We start from the raw sequence: 17,818 nt of genomic DNA, 5'->3' as shown, positions 1-17,818 counted from the left end.
TCATAGAGCACTAGAATGTCACACTTGGAACGAACCACCAAACTTGACCATTCTCAAACTCTCTTATTTTTCAGTTAGGAAAAGGAACTTCAGGCAGGTTAAGTGACTGAGGTCACTCAGCAGGTGTGGCAGAGCCAGGATTAAAATCTGGTTGGGAATTTCTTTGTGGTTTGCTCAGGAAACTCTCCACATATCCTTCTTCAACCACCCCGTGCATTTACTTTTTCTTCTTTTCTTTTTAAGGAATCTTAATGCTCTTTTTAATTGTTCTTTTTCTTCCCTTCCCAGTTTCCGTCCTCAGACCTTAACATCCTCTAGGGCTTGGTTATAGATGATAATGAGGCAGCAATTACAAAAGTCAATAGCAAAACCCTCCTGGCTGTTTGCCAAAAGCCAGGGAGCCCCCCTGAGAACACAAGCACCACGGCCGGCTGGGGCTGGCATGGGGTGGCAGAGCCCAGCGCCGCGTGAGCCCAACCAGGAGCAGGAAGCTAAAGACAGCGCAGCACACACTTGAACTTTTGCCACTTTTGTATTTTATTGTGGAACTGAGTTTTTTTTTTTTCCTTTACATCAAATATCCTCAATGGAAGAGGGGATATTGCACACAAATATCATAAAAGCACTACATATTACTTTCACTGGAAACTAATTTTCTACATTAGATATGACTGGATAGGATAGAAGTGATGCAGGATTATAAGACATAATACCATACACAGCTGCAGACTGACACAAACACCATTCAGAACAAGAGAGAGGAGTGTGAAGTGCTTCTCGGCCGGGCTCAAGACCGCTTCTCTCCAGGGCTGGAGAGAGGGGCTGCATGCAGCAAACTGCCTGCCACGTGGTGTTCCCGGAAAGGGCAGCCCGGTCCCGACGCCTCTTCTCCGTGGCTCCTGTTTTGGGGAGCATCGCACAAGTGCGGAGAAGCTACTTTTTCCCTTCCTTTTCAGTTTTCGATGCTGCCTTTTAAATTAACTTCATAAAGTCACAGAATTTTTAAATAGCAGTTTTAATACCAGGTGAATAACCTAATTGCTCTCAAAGAAATGCTCATCCCTAGGCTGCTTTTGGTGTGTTGTTCAGTTGGTTAAAGGACAAAAGCTTACAGTTTCTTTCAAATGGAAACAGGATCTTTTCTTCTAATTCTGAAGCACCAAAAAGAAAAATATATATATATTATTATCCTAATTCACAATATCATTACTGAGCAGGAACCTCCTGTGACAGGTGACTAATGAGAGGCAAGAAAAGCAATTTCAGAATTGTAGAGCAGCTCCTGAGAGCTGAAATTTGGTAAAAGATGGACAATGGAAGGCGGTAAAATTTCCATTAGCAAATGATTAAATCTTATCAAATGAGTATTGGAAAGCTCCTGGACTGCATAAGCTATTGGAGACACTTAAAACATTCATATACACTGGGGAAACCATTCACTATAATATGTAAAGTTAAGAAAAAAAAATTTTTTTTTTTGAACTCCATGGAAAATGGTGTTTAAGGGGCAGGGGAGTCAGTCCTTGTATCCAGTCCCACTACAAGACTGAGAAAGCATGCACAGGGGTTGGGTGAAAGGAGATAGAATTAGTTAAAATTGAAAATGGAGGATCATCTCTAACATTTAGTCTCTGCAGAATTTTGTTTACGAATACTACCAAAAAGGTCATGATCATGAGTGCTATCTCGATGGAATCCCATCATTGAAACAGAGTGTAAATTCTTTCCACTCCCATATTCAATCTAGACGTTTGGATTAAGTAATCAGTATGAATGAAGTTCCTAGAAGTCTGTGTCGATCTTCAGCTCTCACCATGAATGTACATGGTACATTGTGATGGCTGTTACTAAACTAATTGTGTATTCATGGAACTAGCAAAATTAGGTTAGTCACACAGGTAGAAAAGGTGTCTGGAAGGACAAGAGCAACCTGTAGTGCAGATGTTGGTTTTCCGGGTATGCTCAGGTTCTGTGGTCATCACTGAGAACAATGGATGGAGAAAGCTACTGATAGATTTCATAGGAAAAAGAGCCAGCTGACTAGTGACAGTTTCTATATACTTTTCCCATTAAATCCCATAGCAGAAAAAAAAAAAAGAAAGAAAAAAGGGAGTGGGGTAGAGTGGTTACAACTGAAAACTGGCTATATTTCTCCCAAAATATTTATATTTCCTAAAGCAAAATAATGTACATGTTAAATAAATTTAAATTTGGGAAATCAAAAAATAACTCCATCTTCTATCAAAGAAAAATCAACCAGAGGCCTGGATTTTGGCAAAAAGGCTAGAAATCCGTTTTTCTTCCCATGCGTAATGTAGACCAAGTCGACGTAAATAGCTAACCGTTAAATAATCATCTTGAGTAGCTTAGCTTGTCACCTGTTTGAAGCAGGTGAGTTTATACTCAGTGAAATCCTTTCTCGTCACAATGACTTCCATCATGCGTTCATTTTTTGTACCCTTAATGTGTTGCTGTTAAGGACTTAAAAGAAGTAGGGTAATAAATAAAAGCTGTAATTCTAGAGAAGCCTAACAAAAATAGAATATTAATTTTCTTTAAAAAATTAAACATTTGAAAAATGTAGTTCACAGCATTAAGTAGACTGCATAGGTCCTCCGTGAAGGGACCCCCGAAGAAGCATTGTTTAAACTCTCATAGCAGTTAGCAGTGCAAAACGTACACTTATCAGACAAAAATAAACTAAAATGTTAATTTTGAAATAAATAACTAACATAGAAAATAAAATGAGGTCATTGTTCTCTACTCCGTAGATCTCAGAGTCTGTAGGAAACGTGAAGTGACAGAACACAGCACGGCTGTCACTGAGAAGTTTGCCACATCTGAACCCTGGGTGCATCAATCTGCAACTTGAAACTTGATATCAGTTTTAACCATGATCTGGCTTCCCAGGTTCATAGTTCAATGGTGACGATAATGGAATTACCTCTGAACTCTGTATGATGAACGGTAGGAGTTGGGAATTCATTTGTTTTCAATGTGTTGTTTCATTTTTTTTTTTTTCCAGAAAAGAAAATTCCAAAGCAAATGCGTGCTAGAGTTCTTTGAACTTGGTTGTTACCTCATGGTTGAAGATCTTGACAGAAGTATGTAGGATACCACTGGGTGAAGTACTTGTAGAGGCCCTGAAAAGTAGCCTTCCAGGCCGTTCTCCCCCACTCTCAACAGCACATACTCAGATTTTTATGTTATGGGAATCGAGGGGTGGGAGGTATCATTCATTATTCCTGGTAGTTATGGGTTTTTAATAAATATTATTACTGCAATATCAGACTTCAATCTTGCTGGAACTTCAAAAAACATTATTCAATTTTTGTCTTACGAAACACTTGAAAAAAAAAAAAGACTATCACTTGAAAATTTTCTTTGCTATTTCCTGTAAATGAAAACATTTGTTAAAAAGTTCATCTATGAAAAGTTCTCACATATCTAAAAAAAAAAAATTCTTCTGTACACTTGTTCCCATAATTGTGTTGAAATTAATGGAAAATTTAAAAAGCCAATGTACGACAAAGGAAGGTAAATACTGTACACTCGCTGAGAACCTCTTCCACCATAAAGATTCACTATTTTCCCAGTTCTGATCATAGAAGCCATTCCAATCTTGAACTTGCAGTAGTAAAGAAGCTATGAAAGGCGCAACTGGTTTGGCTGAGGGGACACAGGTGCACTGAAGTGAGACTCAGCACACGTGACTCCACATCAAACTGCTGGACCAATCAGATCAGCTTCTAGTACCCCCATGTGCCCGCACACACGTGCTCCTTTAAGTATCTATAATCATATATGGATGTTTTATAAACTTGCTGTCTCACGTTAAAAAATAAGTGCATCAAGTATCTTTGTACATTCAAGTCACTTCCTAAGGCAAATTGTCTACCATATGTACTCCCAACTGCTTTGGTATTTGCTTCAGTTAATTGGAGTGGACTTGGGTGTTGCTGCATGCAAGTTAATTGACTCAGAGTGGACTAAGAGGGTGGACAGTGCTGGGAGCATGCCTTAGATCAATCTACTTGTGTGTTTAGAGTCTGAGAGTTCTGAATGGGGCTCAAACCACTTGTACGTCCAGTCTACACTCACTACCCTATGTCAGTGTGCAGCCTTCAAACTGAAGGAGCTCACGTAAGATGTGAAAATCTCGTACGCCCTCAGAACAAGTTTTGTTCTTTTTTGTTCTCTTCCAGCCAACTTTTTTTAGAGAATGAAGACCCTTAGACTGACAAAAATGGGAAAACTTTGCCTATGTAGACGACAGAATGCCTACTGCCTGGGAAAATGCAGGCCTAACTGTTGCTTATTTTCTCCTCCTTACCCCACCCTGCTCTCTCTTTTTCTCTCTGGTATCTCACCAGAACTCTCTGTCATTACATCTCCTTCTCTTGCATTCTTTTTCTTTCTCATTCTTTCTCCCCCTCTCTCTTTCCCTCTTGCGTTCTCTTTGTGCTCTGGCTCTCTCTCACTCTCGCTCTCTCTCACTCTCTTGTTCTCTCTAAGACAAATGCCTCTACCTAGCAGAAGTCAGTTGGGTTTGCTAGTGCATGGTTTCCAAATATTCAGCAGAGATGAACTGGGGTAGGTAATTTTGCAGTAACTTGAACCCTATTGTGGGAATACTGTTACTTCCCTTAGCAATCAGCAAAAACTGAGAAATATTAGTGACTGGCATCACCATGACAAAGTATAGCATTTGGCAGGTAATTGTTCAGCGACTTAATTGAATGAATTGACTTTTTAGAAAAGGCGGTTTCAAATTGAAGAATCTCTGGAAACAAAGTTCAGATCCTGTGGTGTGCTGGCCTTGGTCTTTACAGTTCAATCTTGCATGCAGGGAAGGATTCATCTTGCATAACCACGGTGCTGCTGCTGGCTAGAACCATGATGTTGAGGTCTTGCTGCTTCTCATGGGTCTCCTGGTACCATTCCCTCATCACTTCTGAGTCATGAGTTGGGATCAGTGTCACCTGCAGGGAGAAAAAACATAGCTGTGTAAGGGCAGACAGAGAAACCAGATGAGAAAATAGAACAAGATTTACGTTAGACCATTAGCAGAAGAAGGGAAATAAAAGGAAAAGTTTCTGTTTTCCTCAGGAAGTGCAAAGGATTTTTCAATTTGTATTTTCCAATAAAGCTGCAAAGAAAAGCATTTTTTTCTTAAGAGAAGTTGGAAACTGGAACCAAAAGCCAACTAATGACCTGTCTTTAGTTCATCTGTGTTCATTTTCAGTTTTTCAGTTGTTTAGGTTAAGAGAAGAAGTGCTTCTGTTAAGGTGGAGTTTCTCATGTTTTCATTAACACCACTGTGAAGTTTTGCACAAAATATATTGCATATTTAAGCCAAGGAGTTTTAGTCACTATTGTACCCAAAGCTTTCAGCAGCCTAGTCATGCTGTATAACTAACATTCTATCCTCACAACAAAGATGTGTCTCTTTAATTCCTGTGTGTGGATGGGGACGGAGGAGTGGGATAGAGAGACCCGACCTGAATAGTAAAAATTCCATCCAGTATTTCATACGATTATGATTAAATAACAACTAATTCTATTTAATCTGACGCAAGCAGAGTTTACCAGGTGATTCTACATAGAATCACAAATGAAACTTGGGTGAGCAAAGATCACCGCCAAATCAATAAGGGGTGGTTTATGGCCAAACATGCTATTTGGGAGTTGGGAGTGTCCTGTTAGGGGCTGTTTTTTCCTCCTGTGGAATGTCACGCAAAGAGTCGATTTTCTAAATGGCTATGTCCCCAGCTTTGGTTTCCTTGTAAAACACAAAGGAGTAAAAGACAAGTTTTTAGCAGTTTTCACATAGAAATATGACCACTTTGATTCACACACAGTACTCTTGTCATGTTGTGGGGAAGGGCAATGAACGTTGGGCCCATTTTGCAGATAAATGAATAATGCCTCAGGTGAAGTGACTTTCCTCCAAGGCCACGGATGCTGGTGGAGCCAAGAATACTACTTTAGACTATCTTCTGTGTGTTAAACCCACTTTGTCCTCAGGATATTTCGCATATAACAGACTCATGAGGCACCTCCTGTAGACATATGATCATCGTGCATCTTTCAACACAGTTCCTTCCCTTTGCCCCGGGACACAGCTCAGTCTGCACTGAGACATCACGGGGCAGCTCTTACCTGCATGTTGCTGCCCCACTGAGCCTTCCCTTCCAACAAGGCATCCAGGACAGCCCGGCTGGGCTCCTCAGCAGCTGGGTCATTCCCACTCACCACGTAGTAGGAAGACCTCACTCTCTTGAAAAATTCAACATCCACATTCTTACTATTGCTGTGGTTAGGAATATAGCACAGGTCCAGATACACAGGGAGGCCTGGAGGCACAGCTGAAGGCTTGACTGTCTTGGTGGTTCCTGATCCTGTGGTAAATAAAGGCAGAGCAAGGGTCACAGCAAGGTGAAGAGGCCCACACACCCAGTACACCTTTTCCCTACTCATCCACAAGGACATCCTCTGGGACACGCAAAGAAGTGACAGCAATTCCATCTTTCTGGTAATTTATAGAGGGTGTTTAATGCTTACAATCTGAGAAAATACAGCATTACCATATTAATAGGAGAAATGAATAAGGGATGGTTTCCCTTTGTGGACAGCCCTTTAGGGAGTAAGAAGCATTTCAAGGCCTTTGCAGAAGATGGAACGAGATACAGTACACTTTAGATGTACTAATTAGGATCTTACTTGGATAAGTGATCTAAGGAACGTATTTTAAAAGTCAAAAGAAAGCACCTGCATTTGGCAAACCATAGATAAGTGATACCGTAACCCACTTTGGGGTTTCATTTGATAGCAACTTTTTGTCCACAATTGACTATCAGACCCTGACACTGGACCTAATAAATGGTTTTAGTCTTAACACCATGATTTTCAAAACCCTCAGCATTTACTCCAACCTCATTCATCAGTTAACAAAACATTGTGTTCTCTCCTCAGCACAGCAGTTCAAAAAGTGAGACAACTCTCTAAAGAAGGCTGGATACCAAACTTCCACAAAGGAAGGTTCAGAAAGACTAGACTGTCCCTAACCAACCAGGACACAGCAGCCTGGGGAAAGGGCATCCCGCAGCCAAAATTCCCAGTCGAATCGGAAAGTCCTGAGAAAAGTAAAGATTCAGATTAACCCAAAAGTTTCCTTGCCCCTTGTTTGGTGAGCTGACTTCCCAGCTTGTTCCAGTTAGAAGGTAAAGTTTTTGAAACATTAATAGACCTAGCTTTCTAAGCAAGTGGTTCCTTACCCTTTCTGCATGATTAGAATCCCTTCAGATATCAAATACTGATGCCCAGGCTCATCCTCTAGCATCTGACTTAATTAGGTTAAGCCTGGGGCCTGGGTACCATTAGCTTTTAAATCACCCCAGGTGATTCTAATGTGCAGCTGGTTTGCAATCACTGCAGTAAAGCCATTGTCCTTCTCCATAATATGTTTAAAGACTATCATCCCAAGTCAAAGCCACCAGTGAATTCTCTCAACTGTCCAGTTTTATTTTTAGGGGTAGAGGGGAGTGGTGAGAATTGGCCAAACTGATATTTGAACAAATTCATCCTGTGAATGGATTAATGAATCTAAGCTGAAAACCTTCAAAATACCCATTTGGGGGCCCCTTAAAGAATTCTGATTTGTAATAGAAGATTATGAGTTACAGTTCTTCTAATACTTAAACGTGTCTGCCATTTCCCCTTATACACTAAACACCACCATCAACACCAAACATCATTCGCAGTAGCACCAACTGAAGGAATTGCCAAAAATCGACCCAAATTTTATTTTAAACATCGATTAACAGCACAATTTTCCCTTTCTAGAAATCTAAAAGCATCTTCAAAGTAAATGAAAAGTAACTCATCTTTCTTTATAACTTTGCCTATGAAGTATTTCTTGAAATGTCCAAAAAAGGTTTTTTAAAAATTAATTGTCTGGGCTGTATATCATGGCAAATTTGGTAGCAAATTTCAGTTGGTTTTTATCTCAATTTTTCTCCTAAGGGCTGGACAGTTGTTCACTGTTTCAGGCCAAAAGGTTAATTGCCTGGTGGTTTTCCATTCATTCTAAATATGAAAAAAAAAAAACACCATTTTTTTTTCTACGTGCAGGTAAAAAGACCCAATCTGATAAGAACTGAGTCTAAAATGCACTGAACTTGAGAGCCCTAAAGATTCATCTACTAGATTTTCCCTAACAAATCAGGGAAATACTATTTGTTTTTGCTTTACATGTTTGGGTCAACTTATAATTACTTTGTGAACTGTGATTGAAAATCCCTAAATAGTACATAAAGCAAAGAAGATGTGTGAATGCAAATACTTGCAATGGATTTGAAGCAACAAAATGAAGTTATGCAGCCAAAGAGCAGTTCCACTAAAAACCTCGGTCATTGCTGAGAACCCGGTAAGTCTGAGAACGAGGACCAAAACAGGAGTGATCAGAAGTCAGGGATATCTGCTCTAGCCTAGTGGAGTTTCCATCTGAAATAGCATTTGGAATCTACTAACGAAGCTGTGGGGTAAGAGTGGGAAAAGAAAAGTGCCTTCAGATTGGGCACGATGGCTCACGCCTGTAATCCCAGCACTCTGGGAGGCTGAGGCAGGTACATTGCTTGAGCTCAGGAGTTTGAGACCAGACTGAGCAAGAGTGAGATCCCATCTCTACTAAAAATAGAAAAGTAGTCAGGCATTGTGGTAGGTGCCTGTAGTCCCAGCTACTTGGGAGGCTGAGACAAGAGAATCACTTGAGCCTAAGAGTTTGAGGTTGCCATGAGCTATGACACCACAGCACTCTACCTAAGGCAACAGAGTTGCTTCTTGTTGTTCTTTCTATGGAAAGAAGAAAGAAAGGATGGAAGGAAGGAAGGAAGGAAGGAAGGAAGGAAGGAAGGAAGGAAAGAAAGAGAAAGAAAGAAAAGGGCTCTCAATCCTGTGACAAGATGGATTATTTGAGGAACCTCTGGTTCTCCCTGGGCTCTTTGGAGCTCTTGGTTTGTGTCACCTCACCTTGGTTCTAGGACCAACATGGTTGAAACCAGTCTTCTAGAAGAGTTTGAAACTCACATCCCTAGTTCTGAAAATTCAGAACAGGGCTGCAGTTGTTATGCTCCAAATGATGTAAACCCAGGAGTTCTAGCTGCCCCGAGCCATACCCTGAGCTTCCCCCAAGCCTAGGGGCCACAATGGGCTGAGATATGTATCTCTGGGCAGAGGAGAGTGTGTGCTCTCTCATCTTCCCAGTACAAACTCAAACAGGAAAACACGAAAGCTTCAAGTAAAAGTAAAATGACCGTGGCCTCTATTGGGACACCCAGCCTCCTCAGCCTACCTGCAGCTGCTGTCTTTACCGACTTGGATGTGGAGGCATTGGCGGCGTTCTTGGTCTCCTTGTCTTTCTCTTCCCCACGTGCAGCTTTGACCTCAGGAGTGGTGGTAGTTTTCGTTGCTTTCTCCACAGATTCTTTCTTCTTAGGAGAAGCCACTCTGGATACTTTATCTGAGGATTCTTTCAAGCCTGCTGGTTTGGGCGAAGCAGCCAAGGGCTTGGACTTCCCATCACTTTTCTTGACAGGGGAAGATGACTTGGTCTTTGTTCCTGGCTTTTTGGTTTTGGTCTTCTCTTTCAGGTCTTTCTTCAGGGCTTTGCCTAGGTTCTGCTCAAGGGCTAAGGCCTCTGGGTCCACCATGGACACATCAGGGTGGCGTGGAGAAGGACTGCGGTCTTGCATAGGGGCAGGAGGTGGGTCCATGTGTTTGTATGTGACAGTTTTGTCTGTGGGGATGGTCTCTGACTCATCTTCAGAGTCGATGTTGGCATCAGCTGTGATGGAGGGGCACTCTTCAGTCTCCGGGGGCACATCAGAGTCAGTCTGGGATGGGGCCGACTCACTGACTGAGGTGGGAGGGGTCTCATCACACTGCCGTCCCTGTTGCTTTCCTCCTGGAGGTGGTGGGGCTCCCCCTGCTTGAGTGAGGGGCTTTTCAGATTCTTCAGTGGGTTCTTCACTGGCAAACCACTCGAGGGGATTGGGATTAATGAAAGAGGGGGAGAGCTCTGTCTTGGGATGCTTATATTCACAGGAGGACACAAGGCATAAGTCAACATCCTGGCGGGCTTCTGAGGGGGACTTCTTTTCTACACTATAGCTTCGGTCTGAAGTCTCGTAGGAATATGTAGATGCCTGGGGGGTTTTAGTGATTTTCTCCGTAGTCTCATAACAGTATGTGGAAGTATCAGGGCTTCGTGTGGTTTTTGTACATGTCTCATAGGAGTAACTTTCAGACTCAGGATAACTGGCAATTTTCTCAGTGGCCTCATAGGAGTAGCTAGAGTCCCCAAGTGTGTGGCCTCCATCCTCAGAGTCATCATAGCCATTGCTGATGTCATCCAATAGCCTTCTAGACCTCTCAGTCTTTTCATAGCTGTAACCACTCACTGTGGGGGTCCTTGTGGTCTTCTCACTTATCTCATATGAGTACCCACCCTCTTCAAAGGGCCGTGTGGTCTTCTCAATAATTTCATAGGCATAGCCACCATCTTCAGGGGTCTTGGTGGTTTTCTCAATGGTCTCATAGGAGTAGTCACTGTCACCTGGGGATTTTGTGGTTCTCTCTGTCTTCTCATAGTAATAGCCACCCACATCTGGGGGCCGGGTAGTTTTCTCATAAGACTCATAGTTGTAGTCTTCTTCATCTGGGGACCTGGTTGTTTTCTCAGCCTTTTGATAAGCATAACTAAAGTCACCAGGTGTTTTCCCTCCACTGTCTTTCTCCAAGCCAGATGTGGTCAGATCTCTATTCAAGGCTAGATGGTGCTGCATTGTATCAAATAACATTGAGGCACGGAAGCCATAGGGCTCTGCAGAGGCTGCATCTATTGGAGGAGAAGAGGAAGTGTGGGAAGCTGCTATGTTCTCTTTGACTGCAGAGGTAGAATCTGAAAAACTAGGTGAATATAAAGGAGAGGACTCCCGTGGGGTGAGTGGAGAGATATCAGATTTTGGAGAAAGCTTTTCTCCTTCTAGACTTTGCACTTTTTCAGAGGTGAGCGAGGCATATAAGGATATATCTCTGGGAGGAGCGACATCAGATAGAGTATCTTCTTGGAGAGGAGAAGCTATTTGAGAAGGGGTGTGAGCAGAAGAGGTGGATGGGGAGGCCTCTACCTGAGACACTGAGATGAGCTCAGAAAGATCATTATCTTGAGTATAGGACGGCTCCTCCATAGGTGGTATCTTGTGTGATAAACTAGAGTCCTGCATGTCAGAAGGACTGTAGTCCACTTCGGTTGGCCCATTTTCAGTGATGTGAAGCATACCTGCACCCACTGTAGGGTGATCTGGAGACTGTCGACTGAAATCCATAGCAAGGGAGTGCTCAGGAGATTCTTGGCCAAATTCAATAGACATCGAGGACTGTTCAGATCTGTGCTCTTGAACTGGTGTCCTGGATTTGGCAGTTTTAGGGGAGAAGTCTGGTGGAGAAATTGACATTGGTCTTGGGCATTCTTCTTTAGATGGAGACATTTCTGTTTCCTGGAATGTTGTAGGTGTTTGCACAACAGACACTGAAAGGGAGTCATCTACTTCTGTGGAATGTGGGGAGCCAACTTCAGCATGGAGAGAAGGAGACACGTCATCTGTTGTTGGTTCTGGAAATGAGCTTGTGGCTACTGAGGCTGTGGAGACTGAGGCCACGCCCTCCATGTGAGAGTATGTATCTTCTGCTACACCCTCATCAACAGGAGTAGCTGACTTGTCTGAGACAGTGCCTTCAGAAATAGACATCTTGGTGTCTTCTTTAAAAGAGCCAAACTGACTGACATCTATTTGTGTGGGAGAAACATCTCCTAATTTCCTTTCATCCAAAGCCAGGGCTGGTTGAGAACTTAGGGCTTCAGCATCATCAGTTTTCTTTTCTTGACCAAAGTCTTCCTTTATTGGTATAAAATCTGTGCTTTTCCCTTCCTGTTTGTCTTGGTAAAGGCCAGCAGAAGTCATTTCAGGTACTGGTCTCATTTGGTCTGGAAATCCTTTCTTTTCTTCAGTAAATCTGCCAGAAGTCTTGCCATCAGCACTTAGAAAACTTTCATATGCAGGCTCAGATCCAATTAGGGGTGGGCTGCGTAAAGGAGACAAAACTTTTTCAATAGGAGACTCTGAGTCAGGCACAGGTTCGTCCATGGGGCTTATGGAAGCCCTTTCATTCTCATCTTTGGCATCACTGAATTCAAAACTCACTGGAAGTGCTGGTGGTTTTTCAATGACTTCTGTAGGGAGGTGACTGGATTTCTCATCGGTGGGAGATTGGTAGTAAGGTGTGTGGCCAGCACTGCCAGTCACAGACTGAGATGGGGACACTACTTCCAGAGTCTTATCCTCAGGACTAGCACAATGCTCTTCAACTACTTCTTGGGTCACCTCGGGGGACACTGAGACTGCTTCTGCCTCTGTGGAGACCTTGATCTCATTGGGCATCAGAGAGAAGTTCACACTGCGTTCACCCAAAGGGGTTTTCTCTACAGGTGATGGTGGAGATGGACTCAGAGATGGGCTCTTGGGTGGGCTAAGTTTTTCATCTGAAACTACTGAGGTGGTATCTTTGATCTCCAACATGGCACTGGCTTTCACCTCTTTCACTTCAGAGTAGTAAGCATCACGTAGAGCAGATCTGCTGAATTTGTCTTCTTCCATGGACGAAGGTGGAGAGATGGTGGAGGCCGAAGCATTATAATCTTTGCCATCAGTGGCATCTGTTTTTGACCCTTCGGACAAGCCATTGAGTGATGTAACAGCAGGTTTGGAGTATTCCTGAGAATACAATGAAGACTCATATTTGGTGATGTTTACAAATTCCTGAGATGGGGACTCCGTCTCGTCATTGTTGGTCTCATCACTCATCACGTCTCGAGGAGTAGACATCTCATCCATTGGGGTGGGCTCACTGGATATCTCAATGGTAGACTGAGTGTAGCCAGATGTGGCAGTAAACTCCTCTGGCTGGTCTTCTCGATTCTCCTCATCGGAGGCAGTGGCCTCACTCTCTGAGCCTCCAGGTAAAGTCTCATCATGAATTGAAGATGCAGGTTCTCGGCCAAGAGCCTGGGCTCCCACTTGCTTGGCCGGTGTACTAAGGAATCCATACTGACCGTCAGCACCACTGGCCTCTGCGGCCTTGTCAACCACAGCCATCACATAGTCCTCAGCTTCAGCTTTTTCAGGCTCATATTCTTCCTCTCTGGCATCCTCTGCTTTGTCCTCCTCCTCCCCTTCCTCTTCAGATTGTTCAGCTTCTCCCTTCTCAACTGCCTCATCCATGTCTTCTTCTGCACGGTCATCGCCACTGGCCACAGACTCCCTCTTCTCCCTGATGTGCACATCTGCCTCAGCCTTTGCGCTCTCCTCGTCCTCGGTGAGGCTGTGCTTGGAGGTGCTCACACACACATTTTCTTCGCCGTCCTCTTCTGGCTCCTCAGCCTCCTCAGTCTCTGCCTTCTCTTCGTAGTCTCCGGTCTCTGAGGATTCTTCAAAGCCAGCTCCTTCATCTTCAAATTTCTCGATGTCATCCACACCCTGCTTCTCGACTGGCTCCAACTCCTCGGGGGTTTGTTCGCATTCTCCTTCCCCTTCCGTGGTAGTGATGCCCTCATCGGGGGACTCGGCAGAACCTTTGATGACTTCTGTCTCCTTCTGGATGACATAGGCTTCGACTGGCTCGGTTTCCTTCAGTTTCTCTTCATCTTCAATTAGCTCCAACTGAGGCTTGATGTCCTTTGTTACATCAACCTCTTCTGCTTTTAGTTCTTCAAAGTCCTTGGTCAGATCCTCAGGAGATGACATGAGGGATCTCTCAGCTTCGAGTTCCTTGGCAGGGCCAGTGGCCGCTACTGCAGCTGCTGCTACTGTGGCAGCTGTGGCAGCCGCGGTGCCGACAGCAGCAGCTGCAGCCTCTGTTGTCTTGCCTTCCTTCTTAATGACTTTAATTTTTCCCTTCTCCTTTGGCTTTCCAGCAGCAACAGAATCTTTCCTGACAGACTCTTCCTTCTTGGGTACTTTTGGTTTTATTGCAGCTGGTTTTTTTGCCTCAGGTAGAGGAGTAGATTTCTTTGTGTCTTTAGTGACTTTCTTAATTTCTTTTTTGGGCTCCTTTTCTTCCTTTTTAATTTCCTTCTTTTCCTCCTTCTTAACGTCCTTCTTAACTTCTTTCAGTGGTGTTTCTTTCTTAACCTCTTTCTTCAATTCTTTCTTCTCTTCTTTCTTGATTTCTTTTTTTACTTCCTTTTTTACCTCTTCCTTTTTGGGTTTTTCCTCCTTCTTGACAGGGGTTTTGTCCTCCTTTTTAGCCACTTCTTTCTTTGGCTTCTCCTTCTCCTCTTTCTTTTCTTCAGATTTTACCTTTGTTTCTTTTTTCACTGTCTTCTCCTTGGTGACTTTGGGCTTGACATCTGTGGCTTGCTTGTCAGCCACCTCAGCTTTCACCGGAGATGGCTCATCTTTGCTGGGCGCCTCCTTTTCGGTCACTGGAGGTTTGGTCTCTGTTTTTACTGGCTTGTCTTTTTTCACTGTTACCTTTTCTTTGCTTTCAACTTTGGGTGGCTTTTCCACATGATTAGCTTTTGTGACATCAGGGCTTTCTTCTTTAGACTCCTTGCGCACAGATTTGCTGGGAAGTGGTTTCGTGGCTGGCTTTAGACTTTCTCGACTATCAGCCCTTTGTTTCAGTTTTACCTGTTTCGTGGCAGAAGTAGGCACCTGGCCAGTGAGATCCTTCTGGGTGGCCAACGGCTGCTTCAGGAAGTCTAAATGTTTGAGCTTTTCCAGCCCTTCCAGGATATTATATTGGGTGCTGTTTCCAGGAAACAGGACTCGGATGATTTTCTCTGCAGGGTTTGCTGGATGCCACACAATCAAAGATGAGACTGAAGTTAAATAGGAAATTGGGATATCTACTTCTTGACCATTAGGCAGGAGTAGTTCAGCCTTGTCTTTGCTGGTGCCAGTCCACTGCTGCATAAAATACTGCATTTCCTTACTGGTCTTGACTGGATTAAGCACGTACATCTCAAGTTTACCCACTCCCATTTTTTGGAACAGAATGACAGGCTCAATGGTATTGCTTACACTTCTAAACAGAGGTTCTGGTTTCATGGACAATTTGTTCAGGTACTGGAGAGTGAAGCAAGCTTCTTCTAAGCTTCTCTTCATCTTGATGTTTGGCTCTGGATTTTTGAGATTTTCAGGTACATTGAGAAATACAACTCCTAGGTCAGGGGAGATGAGGTTTTTCATCCAGTCACTATTTGTGGTGGAGCCCTGGGACTGTTCTTCCTCGAGCTCTGCAATTTTCCGCTGTAGCATGCTGTTTATTCCAGGCAAATTGTCGTCCCCAATGTGGGTGAGCAGGATGGAGTCCACTCGGTCCAAGTGTCGGATAAGCTTCCAGAAGCAGGATTTTCTCTCTGATCCTCCGTTGATGAGCATATTGAATCCATTCACTGCAAACAAAGCAGAATCGCCCCTCCCGCCTGGAAAAATGTAACAGCAGGGCTTGGAGAGCTTTAGAAATCCTCCAGATGTGGGAGGTTCCAGGATGTCAAAGGGAGATGGGACTTCTACTGATTCTGAGAGATACTCAGTAAACTCAGAAAGTCCTTCCATTTCTGGCAGTATAGAAGCTGAATTGAGTTTAATATTGATGAAGTCTTGGAGATTGTGTCTGTCAAGATTTGAGTTCTTCCAGTCCCCTTCTTCAGGACAGAATAGGGTTAAGCTGGCTTTGTTGGCAGGGTGGGTCGTGCTCAGTAATTCTCCAATCTAGGTTTAAAGAAGGAAAAAAGAAAGAATGAAAAGGTTTAAGTGACTGTAATTACTGATCCATCACCTCCGTCTATTACTATGTATTATAGGACCACTGGCTACACAGAGGGCCAATTTCAGAGACACACTTGCTTGGTGATGCTGGTTGTTTAAATGCTGAATTATTTCTGCACTGGAAGGGAACAGCCTCTATCATGAGTCCCCATTCCTCCCTCGGCCACAACCAGGACCCCATCACCATTTCACTCAGCAGGTGAACTCCAGAACTCTGTTCTAGTTCTAAGACGAGTGACCATGTGGATGATAGGTGCTGCCACAGCAGTCATGAAATATTTTGGATATTATGCTTGGGGCACTTGCCATACAAAGATGCCCTTTATAAAATATTAAACTATTGGCTGGGTGTAGTGTCTCACACCTGTATTCCTAGCACTCTGGGAGGCCCAGCTTGGGAGTTCTAGACCAGCCTGAGCAAAAGCAAGACACTGTCACTTCTCAAAATAGATAAAACTAGCCAGGTGTCATGGCAGGTGCCTGTTGTCCCAGTTACTCAGGAGGCTGAGACAAGGGCGTCACTTGAGCCGAGGAGTTTGAAGTTGCTGTGAGCTATGACACCATGGCACTCAAGTCAGGGTGACAGAATGAGACTCTGTCTCAAAACAAACAAACAAACAAACAAAAACATTAAACTATCACAGGGAATTTCACCAATGATACAAAATGTTTCCTTTTAATTCACTGGACTTGGCCAAAACAGTCTAATTTGACATATAAAAAGCACTCAGACAAAAGTACACTTGTTATTGTCTCCTTTTAGAATTTGGTAGGTATAAAAGAAAAAAGTTTGCAGGGTTTATCCCCCATGAGACACAAGAGGTTATGGGTCACCCATGACTACAAAAAAGTACTGGTTCTGACATCGACGCACACAAGAGGTTATGGGTCACCCATGACTACAAAAAAGTACTGGTTCTGACATCGACACACATTGCTTAAAACATGAGTGATTCCCCCAGCGGGTTCTCGGAAGCTGTGATGATTAAAGTGGTTCAGTAACCATACAAGACGGTAGCCAGATTCGTTCCTCATCTTGCTCATGTTCAAATCCACGGGGGGCCATTCTGCTCTCTTCTGCTCTCATTCTTCTTAGGGCACATAGTGGCTAAGATCAAATTTGGCTCAAATGGTTTTCAACACAATGTTTAGTACTTCCCAAGGATGAATATGGAAAAGCAAATGTGGACCAAACCAGAGAGTGTGGCTTAATAAAAAAACATTGCTTTCTATCTCATCCCATATTATGGCCATATGTTCCATGGTCTTAGCCTAGCACAGAGTGAGAGGAATCATGCCTTATGATGCCAGTCTTCTTTCTACTTTACTAAAGCTCATACATCAGGTCAGGGTTTCACCTGCCAAGGGCTCTGTGTCCTGGACGGCAAATGATGATGGGACAAAGCAAAGTTGCCATTGGCCCGTCCATCCCTGTGCCAGCAGGTCTGGACTCCTGTCTTCCAATATTAGTTTCCTCTGTCTCATGTAACTCCTTGAATGTTCACGACTATTATGTCTGTGTGTGAGAATAACTAACAGCATCTGAATTTCCTACATGAGATGGCGATAAAATAGTCACTTTTATTTTGTTAGCCTTTTAGTCCTGAGAATAACGTTTTGTGGGGTCACAAAATAGCAAAATGATACAATGTTGCTGTTTTCCTTTGACTTAGCTTCATAATCCTATAAAAAGAATAAGAATCGACTCCTATTTTGGAATCTAAGAACTAAAGAACTAAAGAACGTAAGTGACAACCATCCTTGGAGGAAATTTTTGCTTAAATTATTTGCTAGCCTTGGGTAGTAGGGCACTCAAAAGAGTAGGGCACTGTCCCCATATGCTGGAGGTGGTAGGTTCAAACCCAGCCCCGGCCAAAAACTGCAAAAAAACCCCCAAAATTATTTTTGTTTTTTTTTTTTTTTTT

General features: G+C 43.3%; 1 protein-coding gene across 3 annotated transcripts in view; it reads right to left on the bottom strand.

Moving 5' to 3' along the window:
* Window positions 1-513: 513 nt before the first annotated feature.
* The window catches only part of MAP1B (microtubule associated protein 1B), a 103,253-nt gene continuing 85,948 nt past the window's right edge, over window positions 514-17,818 (bottom strand). For 2 of the 3 annotated variants that reach the window (XM_003785898.3, XM_023510915.1), the window contains 3 exons: window positions 9,353-15,836; window positions 6,163-6,401; window positions 514-4,982 (listed from right to left, as the gene is read on the bottom strand). In XM_003785898.3, coding sequence (XP_003785946.1) covers window positions 4,827-4,982; window positions 6,163-6,401; window positions 9,353-15,836 — 6,879 coding nt within the window. In that variant the 3' untranslated portion in view covers window positions 514-4,826. The remainder of the gene's footprint in view (window positions 4,983-6,162; window positions 6,402-9,352; window positions 15,837-17,818) is intronic. The other variant, XM_023510914.1, reaches the window with a different exon arrangement.

Source organism: Otolemur garnettii, unplaced genomic scaffold (genome assembly GCF_000181295.1).
Source record: "Otolemur garnettii isolate 467f Iridium unplaced genomic scaffold, OtoGar3 scaffold00017, whole genome shotgun sequence".
NCBI classification, from domain to species: Eukaryota; Metazoa; Chordata; class Mammalia; order Primates; family Galagidae; genus Otolemur; species Otolemur garnettii.
This window is presented reverse-complemented; position numbering and strand designations above follow the sequence as displayed.